This window comes from Oryctolagus cuniculus, chromosome 4 (assembly GCF_964237555.1).
Source record: "Oryctolagus cuniculus chromosome 4, mOryCun1.1, whole genome shotgun sequence".
In the NCBI taxonomy this organism is placed as follows: Eukaryota; Metazoa; Chordata; class Mammalia; order Lagomorpha; family Leporidae; genus Oryctolagus; species Oryctolagus cuniculus.
The window spans coordinates 10529667-10550436 of record NC_091435.1 but is presented as its reverse complement, the minus strand read 5'-3'; the positions used below and the strand labels follow the sequence as shown (position 1 = coordinate 10550436).

The window sequence follows — 20770 nt, the reverse complement described above, 5'->3', positions numbered from 1 at the left end:
TTTCCGTAAGGAGTGTGTTGTGCTGATTTATTAGAGAACGCAGTTAAAAAAAATACTTTGAGGTTCTCCTCTCCAGTTTAAAAGCACTTAACGAGAAACACTTGAAGAGCTATGCAATGCTCTCTCCTACCAAGTACTGCAAACGGGGTTTTGAGAACATTCAATTTCTTGATATGAGCAATCAAAGGATTGAATGCAAATGCATTTTCTTCTCAAAGAAAGAGAACCATCTTTCAAATGTCCAAAGCATGCATCTGTCACTTGGCATTTCAAAATGACACACTCTGTTATGGTATTGTAAGGCCAAAATATAATAGCTATTTACCAGATGTACACATTACAACTAGAAAAAAATTACAAATGTTTACCTAGGGCAACAATTCCGTCAGGAATTAATGAGAAAAGGCACTGCATCCCTCTCATAGCAACACACAGCTACTACCCACTTGACATGCTTTGAATTCAACCCCGTTACACGTCTCTACAACACACACGTCACAGGGAGGTTAGCACATCCGCCACTGTTCTCCCACGGCCTTTTCGCCCGAGTATCCCACAGGCGTGAACAGAGGCCCTCGGCTTTATTTACAAGTTCGTCTCGGTGTTTCGCTGGGGGTGACGAATCAGCGCTCTCAACCGACAGTTCCCAAGGAGGTTTTTGGCTCTGATTCATGTGCGCACGCCACCACGTAAAAGAAACAACGGAAACCGAAGCCCAACCCCAAACACCTAAACCAAAATGTCGCACCCACTCAAAGTTGGCAGTGAAACTGCACAGGGCTTTCGGATCAACTGATTTTTTTTTTGTAAAAGCAGGGGCATGTACTCTAGGTGGCAGGCCGCACGGCGAGTGCTGTTGCAAAGGAGTGGAGGCTCCGAAAGAGTGATGCATTTCCCGAATGCGTTCCCAGCTTCCCAAAAGACGTAAAAGAACAGTGGCGTAAGTTCATACATACACGAACAAGGCTTAGTCTTGAAGATCGGAGATATACATGCACAAACATTAGACCGTGTGGGGGTGGGGGGGGAAGGAATTGGACGCTACAATTTCCACGTGGCATTGTGGGTGTTTTCACGACCTCTCGGCACTCCACACCTGGTGGCCTGGCGGGGTGCTCCTTCCCACCGGGACAATCTGCCCCGTGGGCTGCTCAAAAACAGAAGCTTCCCCGGGACCCGAGGGTCCGCCTGCCCTCGGCAAAAACAGAACCTACCAGAAAAGAACAAGTACAAAACGCTACTGTGACCGGTTTGCTCAAGACGTCCCCAAACGTCCACGCGCGAGCGCTGCAGACGCAGCGGGCGGCCCTGGTCCTTCCCAGGTGCCAAGCACACGGACTGGGACAAGGAGACAAAGCCTTGATTCTCTTCCGAGCAACAGGAACTGGAATTTCCGCCACGGCGGTCATGGCTGCCACCTCCAAAGTTGTGTCGGGCGACTGGCACAGTAAATGACCCCGTCCCGTGAGTGCGACTCGGGTGCTTCTCCGGCCCTGTGCCGGCTCAGCCCAGGTGGATCGGCGTGAACTCGGGCCGTCTGGTCTGGATAATTTTTGGTTTGGGTCTCTTCATTCTCTCCATCTCCTCTTCCTCCTCGTTCTCTTGGTCGCTCTCACATACGTGCACCACCACGCTGGGAGTGGTGTCGGTGGCCGCGTGCAGCTCATACTTGCCCCCTGGGGACACAAAGCAGTTGTAGGGTAAATAGGACGAGCCCTGGCATGGAGGGGACAGCAGTTAGGGGTCTGCTGAGCCAAGCTTCCGCCTACGTCCCATGGGGTGAGGGACACGGCTGGATACCTTGCGGATTTGCATTGCTTTGGTGGCTCATTCAGGAAAAGACTCGTGTCTACGGTCTGTGGGCTGTGGGTGTGCGACTTTGCTTGCAGTCAAACGCTATGTCCGGGCGTGCAAGAGCTACAGACAGGATGTGCCTTCTCGGTTATAGCACCATGCCCGCCCGACATCAGCTCAGGGAACAGGTGTTGTGAGTGGACCTGCTCAGGAAGACACCTCCGGAGCCTCCCTCGGGGGTGGGGTGCACCCTAGGGACTGGCAGGAGGCCTGAGTGCGGGCACAGATGTGGCTGCACTGAGCCAGGCTGACCCCAGGGCCCTTTTTCTGACACCAGCTTACTGCCCTTGGAAGGCAAGACTGGAAATGGCCTTGGCCTTGGAAGGGTAAAGGAGCCTTGGCTCAGGTGTGGAGGTCAGACAGGTCACTGCAAATGCTGGCCCAGTACCTTCGCAAGCCCTCATCCGTCTCCCCAGCAGCCCTGATGCAGAGAGCTGAGAAGTCAGGACTGTTATCTGCAACATCTCTGCTGTGCCGCTGGCCAGGAGGCAGAGCTGAACTGTGCAACGTGGAAAACACGGGCAGACTGATTTGGTGACGTTCATTATTCTAGAACAGCCTTCTCCAGCGGGTGCTGGAGCGGGACGGCGTTTCTTGTGACCTCTGGGGCAGTCTGGCAGCTGTGGGCACCCCTGCCCTCCCGTGTCTCACGAGCGGGCGGGCCAGACGCTTGACGTCAGCGCCGCTAATGTACCCCGCCCGCAGCTGTCTCACACGGGCTGTGTTGGATCTCGACCTTGACGCCAACAGCGGCAGGGAGTAACGTGACCCTGGCTTTTCACCGCTGACGGCATTTCCGTGTGGACGGTGTTTTTCAGAAGTGGAGACTTTTCAACCTCGACCCAGAGGGACGGGGGCTCGCCCGCCCGCCAAGGGCAGACGAGGAGCTGGCGGCCTCAGTATTTATTTGATTTGCTCCACGGAGGGGGAAGGAGGGGGCTGGTAACTCTCGCCCCCAAATGCTCCTTCACACCTGGCTCCTGGGCCAACGCCGAGTGGACAGGACAGCAGCCAGCGCCCTGTCACTGTTTTCCACAGCTGTACTGAGGGCACCATGAGAAGAGCTTTGGACTCCGTGGTGGTCAGAGTCACCCAGGAAGACCCATTGGATAGATGAGAAGCCTGAGGCTCCAGCCCTGCCTGGAACATTCGCTCCCAGGCTAGGACCCTCCTCTTTCCTTGGCAAACTCAGCAGAGGACCACCCATTTGGGGCCCGGAGGGTAGGGGCAGGCTCTCCACCATGGCCCACAGTCCTCCTCCTGCACCTGTTAGCAAGGCAGGGTGAGGAGCTGATGGATGGGGAAAATGACCTTGATGAAAAAGCCACCTTTCTCAAAGAGACGTCCATTCTCCCTTCCCAAAGCCCAGATGTTCATCCCCAGCCAGGGCGAGAGGACTTGGGGCCAGGGTTCAAGCCACCCGTAAGGGCTGGGCTAGGTGGTAAGGGCTGGGCTCCCGTGGGGCCCATCTCATAGCCAGTGACGGTTCCTCGTGCACCTTTCTAGGGAACACCAGTGCCCAGCCTGAAGAGCAAGGATGCAGACGGATGCCCAGGACACGCCGGCACTGACGGCGCCAGGGCCAGAAAGGACAATGGTGACGCCTCTGCTCCAGGGTGAGGGTGGGCACCCCTCTCGGGCCTGCGGCACCACTTCCCCAGGCCTCTCTGCCTCCTCCCCACCCGAGAGGGCTGCTTACCTGGCCCCAGCTTGGAGATAGCGTATAAAAGATCATAGTTTATGACTGGCGTGGCGTCTTCCACTTGCTTCCAGCCGACCGGCGGAGAGGCAGGCGGGGAGATGAGGAACTGCTTGTCTGGGTTGGGCGGGGCCAGGTGTGAGCTGCCTATGTGCAAAGTCTGAGGAGACAGAGAGAGGGAGAGGCTGTGGTGTCAGAGCAGACGGCAGCAGGGCACGGACGACCCCAGGGGCACTTCCAGCAGCCCTGGGGCGCCCTGGAAAGCGGTAGAGAGGCTTCTGGGCTCCAGGTAGGATGCACCCACACCGAGGGCTCCTTCCTGGGGCTATGGAACCCTCGGGCACCGCCAGGAACCGTGCCTGACCTGGGCTGAGCACCTTCACAGGAGCCCTTGGTTCGTGACCGGAAACAGCACAGCCACGGGGTCGTGGAGGTCAGACGGGACCTCGGGATCAGTGCCTCCCAGCTCCGCACAGCACGCGGGCATCTCCTGACGTCCACGGCTGAGCCACGCCTCTGAGATGACGCACAGCTCTCCCCAGGCTGAGGCAGGCGTGGGAGCCAGGGCTCCACCCCTAATCTCAGGCGCCCCCCCACCCCCAGGTGGCTCGGGCAAACCTACTCCCCAGGAGATTTGAAAACCATTAAAAATACTAAGGGACGACAACCCGTACTCCTGGTTTGGTCTTAGGACGTGTGCCAGGGCTGCTGGGAAGACCTGGCCCGGGAGGTTTGTCAGTCTGGGTTTTCTCTACGCTTCAACACGCACTCCCTCCCCCGCCACCTCCCTCCAATGTTCACAAGGAGCGTGCGCTATGATTGTCCTAAAGCCTCATCCACTGCAGAGAGGGGTGTATACACGGGAGAAAGCCTGGAGGCCCAGAGTCAGGGCCCAGCCCAGCGGTGTGGGGGGACCCTGCCCAGTTTTAATTTACGCACAAATGGCCCCAAAGTCTGCTCTCCCTAGGTGCTGTCGGAGGGGCTTCCAGTCTCCACAAGGAGGGGCCCAGGGGCCGATGGGGACTTGATGGGGAGGAATCTTTTGGAAGCTGTTTCCCTCCTGACAACCTGTCGGCCCCCTGTTACAAGGTCAAGTGGGACTTTGGGGGAGACCCTGAAGGTGGGCAGGAGAAGAGGCAACCCCTCTCACAGCACCGACTTCCCTGGAGCGTTCCTGAGCACCTGCCACCTGTCTGAGCCACTTTTCCCTTTCCAGCCCATCTGGGTGCACACTTCACTTGCAGGTGCCCCGTTCCCCACGAAACACAGTGGCCTTGAGAACCTGCAGAGTTCTGGTCCGCTCAGGCTGGAGCAGGCTGCAGCCCCGCCCCCAGACGCTCTGCCCCCAAGCAGACCCCGCCCACTGCTCTGAAGCCCCGCCCCTGAGCAGACCCCGCCCCCTCCCGCAAGCACACTGAATGACCACCATCTCTCCACCCCAGGCGTGGAGCCGAGGATTCGAGGATGGCTCCTGCCTCTCGCTCGCAGGGGCTTCCTGGTGTTTCCCATCAACGTGGGACGTGACCCGCATGTTAGCGAGAAAGCTGCAGGCACACGAGCCCGGCTCACCTGAGCAAAATATAACTTCATTTCCTTCCCGAGAAACTCGGTCTTGTGCAGCTGGAGCCGGGCGTCCGCCGCGGATAAGGGGTTGCTGAAGTTGATCCGGACCCGCTTAAAGCTCTTAAAATACTGGAAGGTGATATCCTTGTCATAGGTCCTAAACAGGGACTCGAATTTGGCCTGGAAAACGAGAGTGAAAGCAAAAGAAGTCAGACTCTGCCTGGACCTCACCTCGGGGCTTCCTCGCAGAGACCCACCCTCGGGCTGGGGACAGGCCACCTTCCCGTCCCCATACCCCGGCTTTCCTGCTAAGGTCAGACGGCCTGACTTACTAAGTATGTCAATCACCAACAGTCACAGACAACCAAGCTGATGGGAGAGCCCTAGTAGGTTCTAAAAACCGCTTACTATTGTTTCAATCTCCATCTGTTACTTTTAACTCTCTAAAATGATAGTGGTTTAAAAAGCAATGTGTTGCAAGTGGGCCGGAGTGTACAGATGCACACAAAGAGCCTACATTTGGAGAACATACGCTCAGTTTCAGGAAACTGGCACTTTGGCCGCCTCCTGGGAAACGCTCAAAGGAGCCCCCTTGGCTGGGAGGGCAAGGAGGCCACTGCACGGCCTCAGAGAGGGAGGTGGGGCTCAGGGAGTGCTTCCAGGCAGGCTACAGGGCCCTGAGTGTTCTCAAACACCGTGGACAGGCTGTGGGAACCCAAGGGAAAGGCAGCGGAAGGGGGTGACTGGAAGGAGGGGGTTCCCCCGGAGCTGGGGTCCTGAGCAGCTGCCATGTCCAAGGGCGCCAAGGAAGCCAGGATGCTGACTATGGGAGGAGGTCTTCCGGAATGTTCACCGCTAGTTTTGTGACTTGCCCAGTAGGGGGCTCTGCAGAGGCACGTCGGGGAGCAGGAGGAGCAGACGCCTGAGCATGGTTTCATCACCGCCTACTACAGCTCCTGCGCCTCTCAGGCATGGTCAAGTTTCTGGCACGGCGCGCCCTGGTAAATCTGGAATTTCACATGACCTCATCAAGTGGCTCTGTGACCAATCATGTAATTTTGGAGTTATGATTCAGAACTGGGGAGAGATGACTTTGATAAAGACTTTTAGGATATAAGTCAGGGCTCAGGACCAGAATCAAAGGAATTCATGTTCTGTGTTAAATCCGGGTTATTATTACACCACTCTCCTGCTAGGAGTCCTCTCTGCTCTGCTAACTGGGAGCCTACAAGGTTGGGGGCAGCCTCTCTGGACTGGAGACAGAAAACCACTTCATCCTCACATCAGGCTAATCTCATGTTCCCTCCTCCACACACAGCAGGTGCCGTACGAGCCCGCACAAGAACCATGGCTGCAGCCAACAACCGTCATATGGAATTATGGACTTAAACTTGATTTAAAAAAGAAAACCAACCGCCAAAAAAAAGACATCCTACGTATGTCCCAACATGGCTTGGGGACACAGCATGTACCCCACCCCCCAGCCGGCAAGCAGAGCACCCACGTCCCATCACACTCGTTCCTGGAGGTCAGCAGGACAGCTTGGAGAGCCACCAGTGAAGAGTCTGACGTTTTAGTCAAGCGTAGAGGCAAAGCGCAGCGTGGAAAGTCGCTGACTGCTTCTCTACCGGCTGTGAGAGGTGCCGCCCCAGGAGGCACGTGCACCCCGCGCTCCGATGGTGCACCCCATTTCACCGTTTGCCACCGCTGCATGTCCCCTGGCCAGAGAAATCTGGGGGCTTGGGGCCAGGCCCCTGTCCTTCCTACAAGCATGCACATTGTCTTTAGAACCAAATTATTCTGAACTCTCGCTGTCAAAATCAACCGGTCCCACGTGCACTGTCAGGAGAGGCCTCCCTCCAAAGAGATGAGTTACAGCCCATGCAGGAGGAGAAAAAAACGCTCGGTGCCAAAACTCTGCCTCTCTAGGAGCTGGCCCTGGGAGGGGGGGGGCTGTCTTTCTCAAACAACTAGATCTTTGCAAGCTCCTTCACCGATAATTCTGCAGGCAACAGCTGGGTGAAGCTAACACTTCGGATTGATTTCAAAACTCAAAAAAAAATAAAAATAAAAAAACCCAAAAACCCAAGAAAAAACACCCAAGAGAGACGCATACCCACCCCAACTATTTCAGGTCTAGTCCCGGTAAGAGGCTTTGGAAAAAAAAAAATACGCTCCCAAATCACGTGACATTTAGAAGCCTTACCCTGGTTTCACTTTCGCTGAAGATCTCACTGTTTGCCACACAGGCAATCAGGGAGCTAAAGCTGTAGTTAAAGTTTCTAAAGTGCATCTTGCTTCCTTACAGGGAGAGCGCTAGAGACAGGCAGTGAGGCCCCCAGGCGCGGTCCCGGGCGAGAGGCTGTGTGTAGGTTCTTTCTGGAGCCGGCCCTTATAAAGCACCCAGGGCCGGCCCCCTGGGCGGGAAGAACAACTTAAAAAAAAAAAAAAAAAAAAAAACACAGCTTCCAGAGCATCCTGTTTGGACAGCAAATTCCTGAGTCAAGTCCTGCATGCTTGCAAGGCAGACGGGGACAAAGTCTAAGTTTCTACTGGAAAGAGGTGACGTCAACACCTTAGTCATTTTCCCTATGCTAATTAACTCCCCGCTCCGGGAGGATGGAAAAAACAGCTGAGGTTTGCTTCGCAGCTGCTTTACAAGGGCTCTTGCGGCATAGTTTCCACTGGTGGTAATCCCATTCAGCCAGTCGGACACCACGCTCCCTGCTGAATGGGACGACCCTCCTGGAGATGGAAAATGTTACAGCAGAGGAGGGACCAGGGGCCGGGGCAGTAAACAGCAATTAGCTGCTGCCGCCGGCTTCGGGAGACCTGGAAACCAAAGTCCTGGGGAGCTGCTGGGTCCTGTGCTTTCCTGAAAACCTCTCAGGCGCATTTCAGAGTGGGGCAGTAGAGGAAACGTGTGGGAATCTGTCTAGGTCAGGGAACTCTGCTTCCAAAGCAAAGGGTGGCATTCTTTGAAATGAAGCATTGCTTCCCTCCACACCTCCTCCCTGTTGAACTGTATTGGATGACTGTCCCGAATCCCGCTGGCACGCGGTGGCACGGTGGGAAGTGATCCTAGGACTTTTCTCTTGATAACTTCAAGAGAAACTGTCATGTAAGAACCAGGGCTAACGCGACACCGTGATTGTTGTGGAAGGGTTACTGAATTCGGGCAAAGAGACACAAAGACATTTCGGAGACTCTGGTTTCAGAAACGGAGAAGAAAAACACCAAGAGGCTCTGCTCAGAAACTCGGACGGCATTTAAAAAGGGGGGTGTGGTGGCCAGTGGGTGCAGTGGTTAACATGGTGCGTGGGAAGCCACATCCCATATCAGTGCCCAAGTTCAAGTCCCAGCTTCCTGCTAATGCCCATCCTGGGGGCAGCAGATCCTTGAGTCTCTCTCTCTCTCTCTCTCTCTCTCTCTCTCTCTCACACACACACACACACACACACGCACACACACACGGGAGACGTGGATTGGCTTCTGGCTTCAGTCTGGCCCAGTGTTTGGGGGCTAGATCAGTGGAAGAAAGCGCTCGCGCGCGCGTGTGTGTGTGTGTGTGTGCACATGCATGTGCGTATTCTCTCTCCTTCTGTGTCTCTCTGCCTTTCAAATAAAATGAAAATATATTTTTTTTAAATGAGGAAAGGACAAGGAAATGGAGAGCATGCATGCTGTAAATAAAAAGTTAGCTCAGTTGGCCCCTTTGTGTGCCTGGACTGGAGACGCACCCCTGGGAGCAAGACTGCCTGTGGTTCTTTCCCAGGGGGCAGCTCCAGAAACTTCTGGGCACTTCCCGCCGTTAGACCCCAATGGCACGCTAGTCCTAGTCCTTCCCGCCAATTTCATGGACTCATGAATTTTTTTTTTTTTTTTTTTTTTTTTTGGTTCAGGGGCACACAGGGACAGTTCTTGAGCTTACGAAGTTCAATGGAACGCTACTATTGACTTTTAAACATGGACTTCAAAGACTCATTAAAGTCAGCCAAGAATGAAAAGAATATATGAAACAGGAAAAAAAAATAACAAAGCAGTGCATTTATCCCTGCACAAAGAAGAGGGCGAAGAGGGCTGCTTCACTTCCGGCATACAGTGCCTTGCTGCCCGCCGCAGTTACGTAAGAAACCACCTAGGGTGCTCGCTTTGCCAGTTTACCCGTGACTTCAACCCGGGAAGACCTGAAGGCACGCATGTCCTCTAAATCACGGGGAGCAGAGGGCATGCGTCAGACACAGCAGAGGGGTCCCCCCGGCCCATGCTTCATGACTCAGGGGACGGGCTGGTAGGCGCTGCATTTCCAGTGAAATGCAGGCAGGATCCGCTGCGGGTTCTGGAGGCCGGCGTAGATGGTGGTGCTGGTGGGGCTGCAGTGTGGGTATGAGAGGTGGTCCTGGTGGGCGGCTAAGGAGCAAGGGAGGGGGCAGGCGGGGGACACGACACTGCTGTGTCCTCCAGGGAAGCCTGGGCATCTCCAAGGCTCCCTCTCCCCACTCCGGCCCCCTACCGCCTCCTTTCTTTCGCCAGCAGCCCACCTTGACCAAAGATGATTTTTAAACTGTGATTGGAGATGGCAGCACTGAACAACAAACATTTACGGCCTTGACTTCATTATGTGAATAAGAAAAAGAAAAAACAGTGAGGTATCTGAAAACCGTTGAACTGTCTTTGTTCAGGGAAAGGGGGACCTTTCACTAGGCTGCCCCCAAAGGCTGACACGTGTGATGAGCTCCATTTGAACCGAATTCAGTGAGCTCGAGCGTGCCCAGTTTCAGGGCGGTGGGGTGGGGGGCTGGTCCAGTGGGGGCTGTTATTTTGTAAGGAGGCTGGAATGGATGCCGCCTGGCAAGAGTCACTGGGCAGAGAGCAGGACCCTGGGGCTGCCACCTGAGACTTCCGGGGCTGCAGCATGGGAAGTGTGGGGCAGATCCGAGTTGTCAGCGTGCCACGTGGAGTGGCCAGGCTCCTCAGTGGCACCTGGGTCCCACTGCTGGCCAAGGGGTCTCCCGGAACCCCTGTCCCCACCCTCAGAGGGAACAGTGCTATCCACTCGCCTCAGTTTCCCCTCTTCTGCTAATCCTGCGGTTCTTGTTAGAAGGGTCTTTGACTCCAGGTCTCCCGGTGTGAGACATGAACTTGGACTTCTAACGGGCCCACACCAAGGAACTCTGTAAGTAGTGCTTTCCCCCACTGAGAATACAAACTGATCCAAGCGGAAATTAAAAAGGTGACTTCCCTGGGGCCGCACCGTGGCATAGCAGGTAAAGCCGCTGCCTGCAGTGCTGGCATCCCACATGGGCACCGGCTGCCCCATTCCGATCCAGCTCTCTGCCGTGGCCTGGGAAAGCAGTAGAAGCCCCTGCACCCATGTGGGAGACCTGGGAGAAGCTCCTGGCTCCTGATCGGTGCATCTCTGGCTGTTGCGGCCATCTGGGGAGTGAACCAGTGGATGGAAGACCTCGCTCTCTCTCTGCTTCTCTGTAACTCTGCCTTTCAAATAAATAAATAAATCTTAAAAAAAAAGAGATGACTTCCCTACTTCCTGTTCCTTGTGGCCTGGGAGACAAGGGTGAGCGTGCTGCCGGAGCGTGAGTGATCTGGAGAAACCAGGGCCAGCACTGTGCTCAGCAGGGCTCCTAGAAAGCACACTCAGCACAGGAAGACTGAAACCCGAAGTTAACACAGACAGGGAAAGCTGCCGTCAGCTCGCAGCTTTAGATGTTTGCGTTTCTTCCACTCAGGCCGTGAAAATCATAAACGAGTCTCTTAACCTGCGTGCGCCTCCTGTGGCTCCCAGCAGTTAGTGCACATTTTCATAAAGAAGTTTCTATTTTGGGGGAGGAAAATGTGAGGTTTATGAAGAATTCCATCGTCCCCATTACCGCGTTCCTCGGGCAGAGTTGGGATGACCTCAGCACGCCGGTTACAAACCTCCCCTCGGAGGAGTGGACAGCGGGGCCGGGACTGTGGAGCCAAGCGAAGCCTTTTGCAAAGTGGGCCCTTTGGAGAGGGCTCAGCCGAAGCCAGGATGTGCAGAGCAGAGGAAGCAGCGACCTGATCGGTGTGCGGCCCCTGCGGCAGGAGCGCCTTGGCCCACCTGAGGGCGGCAGGTAGTGTGGCCTTTCCCTTCGGGCTCTGAAAGCGACACCTTAGGCCTTTCAGCCCCCCAAGACAGCAGCCGCCTCTGGAGCAGCTCTTTCCTGTACGATGTGGGACACTGCTCCCACCCCCCACCTTCCCCGTGCGTCTTTATTGACTAGCAGGTTCGGTTGCAGAAGGTGCTGTCCTCAACCTGGAAAACTCCTCTTCATCCTCCAGAGCCCCTGACAGAGGCCCCTCCTCCAGGAGACACTGCCTCCCTCTCTCCCTTTCACCCCGCAGCCCTCCTCAGAAATGCTTGTCCCACGTCTGCCTGGAAGATGCGGGTGGACCCACGGAAGTAGACCACGTGGACGTTCAGAGAGGCATCCGGGTGAGGGCCTGCCTGCCGCAGGCTGGGAGCCTGACCTCACCAGGGCACCACAGTGGCCGGGCCGTGGGCATTCTGAGAATGGCCATGGCCATTCCTTCCAGCACAGGAGGCCACGTGGCATGGGGAAGGTCTCAGCTGTGCTCAAGACCCCGTGGTTGCTGTTGCGTGCCTGGGATGTCCCCTCCTCCACAACACAGACCTCCTATGTCCTTGCTGTGTGAGGCATGCAGGATGCCTGGGTAGGGACTGGGCCCTGGAGACCACGGGCCCACCACACGGATGCTCCGCAGGTCTTGTGTGGCTTCCTGGGGTCACCGCAGAGGTCTCCAACCCCGGCCCCAGAAGGAGCAAGCTCAGCTCGGGATTTGCTCGCCTTGTCCTTGTTAAATGCCCATTTCTAGGGTGTGTTTGATACGGGTGTCCAGTGTGAAGTGGAGTTTGTGTAGAATAACTTTTTAAAAGATTTATTTATTTGAAAGGCAGAGTTATAGGGAGAGACCTTCCAACAGCTGGGTCCCTCCCCAAGTGGCTGCAATGACCAGAGCTGGGCCAGGCTGATGTCAGGAGCCAGGGGGTTCTTCTGGGTCTCCCATGTGGGTGCAGGGCCCAAACACTTGGGCCGTCTTATGCTGCCTTTTCGGGAGCATTAGCAGGGAGCTGGACTGGAAGTGGAGCAGCTGGACTCGCCCATGTGGGCTACAGGTGACGCCAGAGCGCCAGTCCCTAGTGTAGAATTTACAAACAAAATGCTTTGCTGGCAGATGTGTTTGAGAACCCTTTACTTGGGAGGTTCATGGTCAAAAACGGTGGCAGACTATTTGTCAAAAGGGCAACGTGACTGAATTCCCAATTCCTTTAGGCTTCTTTTTGATGAGCAAATATGAGGCAGACAACAGGTGGAAAAAAAAAAAACACATTTCTTTTTTTGATAACTCTAAGGGAATTGCTACTTTTGACCACTTTCAGGAATAATCGGGAAATGAGTTCGGGGGTTGGAAATCAGATTCGGCCTCAGGAATTTATTGCTCTCAGTGTTATTACAGGTAAAATGTGCTTGGCCATAGGGAAAGTGGAAAGCAATGTAGATAGTCGGTTTTTCCCCTGATGGGAGGCCCTACCCACAATGCTCTGGGGCAACAAGAGGGGCGCAGGTCTCCAACCGTGGAGAAGGACAGCTGAGGACCCCCCCAACCGCAGTGAGAAACTCATCCTCTAAGAAAATCTCTTTTCAGTTGAATAAGCACCCGTCTTCCGTAGGAAAACAGAGTTGGTTACCAAGAAGTGAGATTAATAACAGACCTTGGCCTGGTGCATTTTTGAGACTTTGGAAGCTACGGAGAAGCCTGGCTCTCTGCACGAATCAGGGCAAGAGTTGCCTGCAGATAACACATGTCTCTGGCTGATTCAGGATTTCCAATTCCTCCGATAAAAAGATACGAATGGCCACCGTGTGCCAGCGCCACCAACAGTGGAGGCACCGGCGAGGCAAACTCACGGCGGTCAAGGCCAGCGCGCTAACCGCCTGCCATTGTGGTCTGTGCACTTAGGGCGTAAATAAAGGAAAGTCGTAATCATCCAAGAGGAAAACAGAGAGAGGAAGGCAGGCAGGCAGGCAGGCAGACAGACAGACAGACAAGGCGGAAGGCACCACCTCAGAGCAGGGCAATGCACTCCGACAAGTACTCCAGAGATGGAGGTCACAGTTCACGGCAGATTCCGTCTTGTTTGCGAATTCCATGTGTGCGCAGCCGCCTATTAACTCCCGTTTCCTTATTACTTCAATCTTTCCTCAGTACATAAAGGTTAACCGCCCAGCTGTAACTGCTTGGAAACACACTGCGTGCAAAGTTTAAGATGAAGAAAACAGCCAGGGGCGACTCAGGGCGACGTGCAGCGACCTGGAGACCAGCAGACGGGATTAAGGGAGGTGGCGCTTTGTTCAGAGACGACTGGGGCCGCGGCCGCCTCATTAGTCACCCCTTCCTCGCTCCTTCAGGTCTGTTTCTCTCCACACCCACCTTGTTTAATCACTGATTGTGACCTTGGCTTTGATGCCGTGCCCAGCCAGGGGAGCAGATCTGCAGAGACAAGAACCCGGGCAAGCATCGCCCCAGGAGTGGGCTGTGCAATACAGTGGGCTGTGGATTGCAGTCCCCACGGCTGGTTTATTCCGGCGCCGGAACCTGCCCCTTTGCGCTCAAAGCCCGAGTCCTGCTTCTGAGCAGGGCAGCCCACGGGAGAGCCTTGTTCCTCCTCACTCTGGGAAGAACCGCCAACCACGCCCTTGCCTGGGAGCCCAGGGGCTCATTCTGGAAGCTTCTTCCAGTGGCCTGGCCCTGCCCTGGGCTGGGGACAAACACAAACAGCACACCCATACCTGGCAAGCGACTGGCTCAACTTAGGCAGAAGATCAAAGGCGACACGGTCAGGGAGGGAGGGCACAAGGACAGTAGTGGCTAAAATCTCTAGGTCTTTAACACAGTCCTCAGTGACTCTCCTAAGCCCAGTGTGTATCCACAGCCGGTTTTCAAATCCAGGAGTCAGCCTAGAAATGGTTTGGTTTGTTGTTGTTGTTGTTTTGTTTTGCCAAGTGCAGGGTGAGGTGGGTCCTGTGCTCTTACCTCCTATTTCCATTCCCCACCCTACGCCCTGTTTCCAGCGGAGAGTCACGAACCAGGCCCTTGCTTCCCACACTTGGCACTGCATCCACGGCTGATGGCGGGGTCAGTCAGGAAAGTCACACGAGGAAATCAGACCTGTGTGACTCCAACACCTGCCTGAGACACAATACGCACAGAGCACACGTGACCCCGCCACGGCTCAGACATCAGCCCCGCAAAGTGTGTACCCTGCTCCAGGCCCATGCCCCAGGCCGGGGACGACCCGGTTGGTTCGCCGTCTCGACTGTAGAACAGTCAGTTGTCAATATTTAAACACTGGAACATTTTCTTCAGAAGGAGGATTTCTGACTTTTGCAGGGAGAGAAAGAAAGAAAGGAAGCTGTGGCCACGCTGAGCTCCGTGCAGGCGTCCCCTGGGGAAATGTGTGTTTCCCAAACACCAGCGACCCCCATGGTCTCCAACTGGCCCTTCCCTGGCTGACCAAACCCCAGAGCTGTTTGGGTTTTCAGCCTCTTACTCAAATTCAGTGATCCGTCAAAGAGAGCTTAGTCCCCTGCCAGGTGCCGGGGTGCAGGCGGGGCGGCTGACCCATCCCGAGGGTCACGCTGCTCCACACCCGACAACTTCTCCATCCGGAGCACGCGTCCCTCACTCCTCACGCGGCAGCCCCGGGTGGACATTTCTGCCTGGCCCAAGATGGGGCAATGTGCTTCCAGTGGGCGGCTCCCCGGGCATTGGTGAGACATTCTCTCCCTCTCCGGAAATGACGCCGAAAGTGCCAGGCAATGGTGAAACGCAGGTACAGGGACGACCCTGATTCTGTTTAAACGCGTGTATGCCATAGCTGGTTTCTGGAGCGGTCATCCGTAAGGAACCACTGGGCCAGCACAGGACGGTGGTGGACCGTACGGCCGAGAATCCAAACCATGGTATTAGAGATTCCTGCAGAATTTGCCTGCCGTTAGTGCAGCCAGGAAGCTTCTGTCACAGCCAGCAGCAGAAGACACAGCAAGAGATCCAGGTGTATTCAAAGTGAGCTCTGTAAGGTCATTTTTTTTTTAAAGACATTATTTTGAGAAGATAGCATTTGAAGCTGCTCTTGGGAAAATCTAGGATACAGTCTGACCCATCTTCCCACTGAGTTGTGTCTGTAAGGAAGAGTGGGTCTAACTCCACCCATTTAAGAGCCCCTCCCCCTTTGAGCCTGAGCCACCCACTGAGGGCGGGCACGGTGGCCCTTGCTGCCCCTGCAGGGTTGCAATCACCTGACTTATTCAGCGATCAAGGGTGTCCACTCCCAACCAACCAGCCCCCACCCAGCTGTCAGAGCACCTGTGCTGGAGATGAAGTGGGGGCGGGGAGCAGTCCGGAGAGGGAGCGTGCAGCTGCACCCTGGTCCCTGTGGAAGCTTTGTCCCTGTGGGGCACCTGCAGTGTGGGGGGTGACCCTGGCTGGGTCCCAACTCTCCACCCTGGCCAGTTGTGGGGAAGGGGTGATGTTGGGAAGGGCACAGGACCTGGGTGGGGTGGGTGCCCTTGGCCGAGTCATCAGCTTGGCAGCCAGGGGACAAGCCCTTTATCCCTGAAGGGGCCCGAGACGCATCGCAGCGGCTACCACAGCAGCCCACCAGCCAAGCAACAAGACCCAAGTGCAAGCCACGAGGAGGCTCCCAAGACCCGAACCCTAGGACAATCGTCTGAAACCTCTCTCAGCAGCAGCACGCCTGCTCCTGGGCTGGGTGTCGCGAACACACGGCCATTTCCACCTGCGGTCACCAGCCCGTCAAAAGGAACACGGGAAAAACTAGCAGTAAAACCCACAGTCTAAGCCCCCAGGACGCATCACATCAACCAAAACCCAACAGGTTCATGGCCAGGAATTTGTTCTATAGAAATCCTCATGGCTATGGGCTAAGGTTTAGCCTGCACGCGTGTTCCCTCAAGGCTGCTATGCACACAAAGTAGCCCGTCAATGTCCAGGTGATAACTATGCTAAATCCACTCATTCGACTACAGTGCTACTCACGAGAAAAGGGTAAAAGCTAATGATATGAAAACATGTTTAAGACTGCACAGAGAAAAAAAAAGGTTACACAGTAATGTTTAGCTTCTAACATTTTTCTATTTTCATTTAATTTGAAAGGCAGAGAGGCAGAGAGATAGACAGAGACCTTCCACCCTCCCCCCACCAAGCACTTGAGCCGTCACCTGGTGTCTCCCAGAATGTGCATTGGCAGGAGGCTGGTATGGAAAGCAGAGCTGGGACTTGAACTTGGCACTCTGATATGCGATGTGGGCGTTCCAAGCAGTGCCTTCACCACGGTGCCAAATGCCTATCCCCGGAGCTTCCTGTTCTCATTCCATTTTGGTAAGAAGAAAGAATGGGTGTTGAGAAAGTTGCAGTCTTTCCCATTTTTGCTCATTTGGATTTACGGGAATTCTCACGATGGCTGAACATTTACTTCTTTGGTAATGAAAACTGACTTTCCTTTCTCCCTGCCCCCCATCAGAGGTGGTATTTCAAAGGTCAAGGGAACCGTGGTTAACAGACATACTGTGTGAGGTTGAAGGTTAGCCAGACAGGAGAATCTGCCCTCCCCTTTGTTTCGAATAGTGTTTTGGAATCACGGCCTTTGTTTACTCTATATTTGTTAAACACAGTCCCCAAAGCAGGTATTTTTACTCCATTACTGTGTGGATGGCATGCTGCTGAAAGAGCCCCTTTCTTACCCAAATATCTTTAAATACAGAGGTTTCACCAGAAAATATTTTGATTTTGTTTTTCCTTTAAAAGATTTATTTATTTGAGAGTCAGAGTTACACAGAGAGAGGAGAGGCAGAGAGAGAGACAGAGAGACAGAGAGACAGAGAGAGAGAATCTTCTATCTGCTGGTTCACTCCCCAAAGGGCCACAATGGCTGCAGCTGGGCCAATCCAAAGCCAGGAGCCAGGAGCCAGGAGCTTCTTCCAGGTCTCCCACACAGGTGCAGGGGCCCAAGGACTTGGGTCATCCTCCACTGCTTTCCCAGGCCATAGCAGAGAGCTGGATCAGAAGTGGAGCAGCCAGGACTCAAACTGGCGCCTATATGGGATGCTGGGACAGCAGACGGCGGCTTTACCCGCTACGCCATAGCTCCAGCCCCTTGCTTTTCTTTGACAATCTCTCTGGCCAACTGTTGTTCTCTAGTGAGATAGCTGAAGAAGCAGCTGTGTTGGGTGAGCCATTCTCACTACAGTCAGTCGAGCCGTTGGGGCACCGGGGACAGTCAGGGGAGTGTGCCTGCTCTGTGCCCTGAGGGACTGGGCCATGCTCTGCGTCAGCATGAGCAGAGCTTCTACCTTCTGCAGGCCCTAGCGTGGCCAGCACAAGAGCGATACCCCAAATCTGCCGACAGGTACTGCAGGTGCGATGCCCTCTGTGCAGAACCACTGAACTCTCTCCTGTCGCTGCCACACGGGGGTATGTGTCGTCCCCACACCTGCTCCTTGCTTGTCTGCAGAGTTGTCTTCATTCTCTCTGTCCCAGTTCACACCCCAGCCTTCTACTTTCTCCCTGGACAGCCCCTTCCTCTGAATCTCTCTGCTAACGTGATGCAAGGTTACCCAGGAGACTTTGTCCCGTTATGGCGTTAATGATAGCTGTTCAGTGTAGGCTAAACACAACAGAGTTTGTATTTAATCAACAAATTCTGGAGATCAAACTCTCAACCCCCAGAGGAATGCATCGCTAAGGGGAACATTCCAGGCTGTAGGTCAGTTACAGGAGAAAATCCCCTGGGCAGGTGGGCTCTTCTGGACCTGGGTACTGCCTCCCTAGGGATGAAATGTCTATTTTTCAAGCACCCACACGGAAGATCCTTGTATGGGCTGTTCAGGGTTAACAGCCGATTTCCCAAGTCTAAAGGAAAATAATGGATTTGTCCATTCATTCAACCACCATTTATTAAGGACCTGCCATGTGTCTTCTTGGAGCCATGGCTGGGTCATAGGCTCCTAACACCAGGAACCCTGTGTCCTAGGATTTACTGCATTTGAATTGCTTTCCTAAACTACAATAAGGGCAGGCCAAGCCCTGGGCCCTGGAACACTTAACAGCCTCCATAAACATTTGTGGAACCAATGTGTGCAGCTAAGTCCTGGGCTCTTCACTGGAGATAAGGAGGAAGGTACGGCCATCTTTCAAGACGCTCACGGTCAACGCGGTCGTGAACTGTGCACTAAGCCCTGCCAGGTGTTCAGTGCTGTGCTCTGTGCTCTGCTGGGGCCCCAAAGCCTAGGACACAGCTCCTGGCCCTACAGGGGTTCCACACTGATGCCTGGCAGACAAGGCCGCAGCTTGGGTGACAAGATGACGCAAGTGCTCTGTGTGTCTGTGGCACTTTCGTCTCAGAACACGGGAGGTGGCCGTGTCATCAGCCTGGGCTGGTCTAGTAAGGCACGACCCCACCTCAACACAAAGTCCTGTGGATAAAGGACTTGGGAACAGGGTTAGGGGCCAAAGGAGTGAGAAAAGGATAAATCCCCGCATTTCCTCATTCCTGCTTGCAAAAAAAACCAAATCAAGATCGTCAACATTGTCTTTATCAACTCGTATAAAGCTGCTTTGATTCACATTATTCATTTTAAACAAATTCCTTTGGTTGCTTTTATTGCGAGCTAGTATAGCTAGCTAGCCGAGAGCTAGTATCTGCTAACTGATGTAGATTTCTTGGGAAATCTTACCTCTCATACCTTCTTTTTAAAACAAAAACGACTCTTGCAAAGTAAGAACATCAAAATATGCAAATTAATATAGTAGACAATGTTTATTTAAAAGGCAGAGAGAGAGAGAGAGAGAGAGAGAGAGAGATTGAGGAGAGAAAGAATCTTCCATTTGCTGCCTTACTCCCCAGAGGACTGCAACAGCCAGGGCTAAGTCAGGCCCAGGCCAGCAGTCTGGAACTCAATCTGGGCCTTCCACAGTGGCTAAGCCACTGTCCCCTGCCTCCTGCGTTAGCAGGAAGCAGGACTGGAAGTGAAGCTGGGACTTGACCCAGGCACTCTGATACACGATGTGGGCATCCCAAGAGGCGACTGAACTGCGGTGCCACACGCCCAGGCCTGGACAAACCTGGGGGGCTTGAAGAGCAATGTGTCCTTGGCCGGGGAGGTGAGGGGCAGGGAGGCCGCTGTGTGGTATGGCCGCTGCGGGGAGCTGGGATGAAGGCATTTTCAGAGGATGGCTGCAACAGTGTCCTGTCTCTATGCTGGTAGGTAGGACCCCACCATTGCCCCATCGAGAGGCTGAGCGCCCTTTGTGAGTGCCTCAACCTGCGCTATATGGTAAAAAATAAAATAAAAATAAAAATAGAAATAGACACCACGTGCCCTCCAGGGTGAGGCCAAAACGACGCATGCGCTCCCTCCTGGGATCCCTGGGATCCGGTGACCATGCTGTCAGGAAGCCCAAACAGCCCAGGGAGAGGCCCGCGTGGACTGGAACTGAAGCCCCTGGCCCAAAGCCCGGACAGAGCTTCCGCCTGCGAGTCGGCACCCCTTGCCAGCTCTGACTGGGGCATCTTGAGAGTGGTGGCCTGGACCCCAGCCAAGCAAACACAGCAGAGGATGCGCAGAGGAGAGGAGGACCGTCTCTGCCAAGACTGCCCACTGCTGCGTGAAGCCGCCGAGCTTGGGGTGGCTGCCTTCGCAGCAGCAGTAACCGGAGGGCTATCTCCAAGCTGGGCGGACGTGGCAAGGGTTGTGTGGACTTAGATTCGGAAAGCAAGTCAAGGAGAGCAGGGTCTTTCTCAGGGGTGCTGGGCGGGAGGGGGAGGGCAGGTTAGGGGTCGGGGTGGCGGTGAGGGCGGGTCTGGCTCTGTGTCATACTACACCATGGTCCGTACATGTGTGAGGGGCATACGCAGGGCGGTCGCAGCATCACTGGAGCCACACTACCTGGGTGTGGACTCTGATGATGTCCTCACTTCTTAGCTGTGACCTTGGATGAAGGCTCTCAACTCCTCTGGGCTCCAGGTTTGTATCTGCATTTGAAGGGACACCACGGGGGCCAGTGTTGTGGCACAGCCGGTTAAGCAGCCGCCTGCAACACCACCAGCATGCTGTATGGGCGCTGGTTCGAGTCCCTGCTGCTTCACTTCCGATCCAACTCCCTGGGAATGTGCCTGGGAAAGCAGCAGAGGGATGGCCTATGTGTTTGAGTGCCTGCACCCACGTGGGAGACCAGATGAAGCTCCCAGCTCTGGCCTCTGTTGCAGCCATTTGGGGAGTGAACCAGCAGATGGAAGATCTCTCTCTTTGTCTTTCTCTCTCTCTGTAACTCTGTTTTTCAAATAAATCTTAACAATAAAAAAAAAAAAAAAAAAAAGAAGAAGAAGGGGCACCACACCACACAGTCTAGACGCACACTGGCTGTAGCACTCACTAACTCAGGTCTACCTAGGACTTAGCACCCAGGGAGTCCTACTCAAGTGCTGGCTGTTAGATCTGCAGCAAGGTGGGGCTCAGGCTGGGGGCGTGTGGGGGCTGAATCACGCCCCCTCCCCTGAAGCGAGAGCAG

At 54.6% G+C, this 20770-nt stretch overlaps 1 protein-coding gene across 2 annotated transcripts in view; it reads right to left on the bottom strand.

Annotated features, from left to right (window-relative positions):
• RCAN1 (regulator of calcineurin 1) overlaps nt 1–20770 on the bottom strand; it is an 85429-nt gene continuing 64659 nt past the window's right edge. The window contains exons 1-4 of one of the 2 annotated variants that reach the window (XM_002721299.5): nt 7323–7745; nt 5123–5296; nt 3554–3713; nt 1–1676 (exon numbers count right to left, since the gene is read on the bottom strand). In XM_002721299.5, the coding sequence (XP_002721345.1) occupies nt 1504–1676; nt 3554–3713; nt 5123–5296; nt 7323–7409 (594 nt within the window). In that variant the 5' untranslated portion in view covers nt 7410–7745 and the 3' untranslated portion in view covers nt 1–1503. Of the gene's footprint in view, nt 1677–3553; nt 3714–5122; nt 5297–7322; nt 7746–20770 lie in introns of those variants that run through there. The other variant, XM_051833615.2, reaches the window with a different exon arrangement.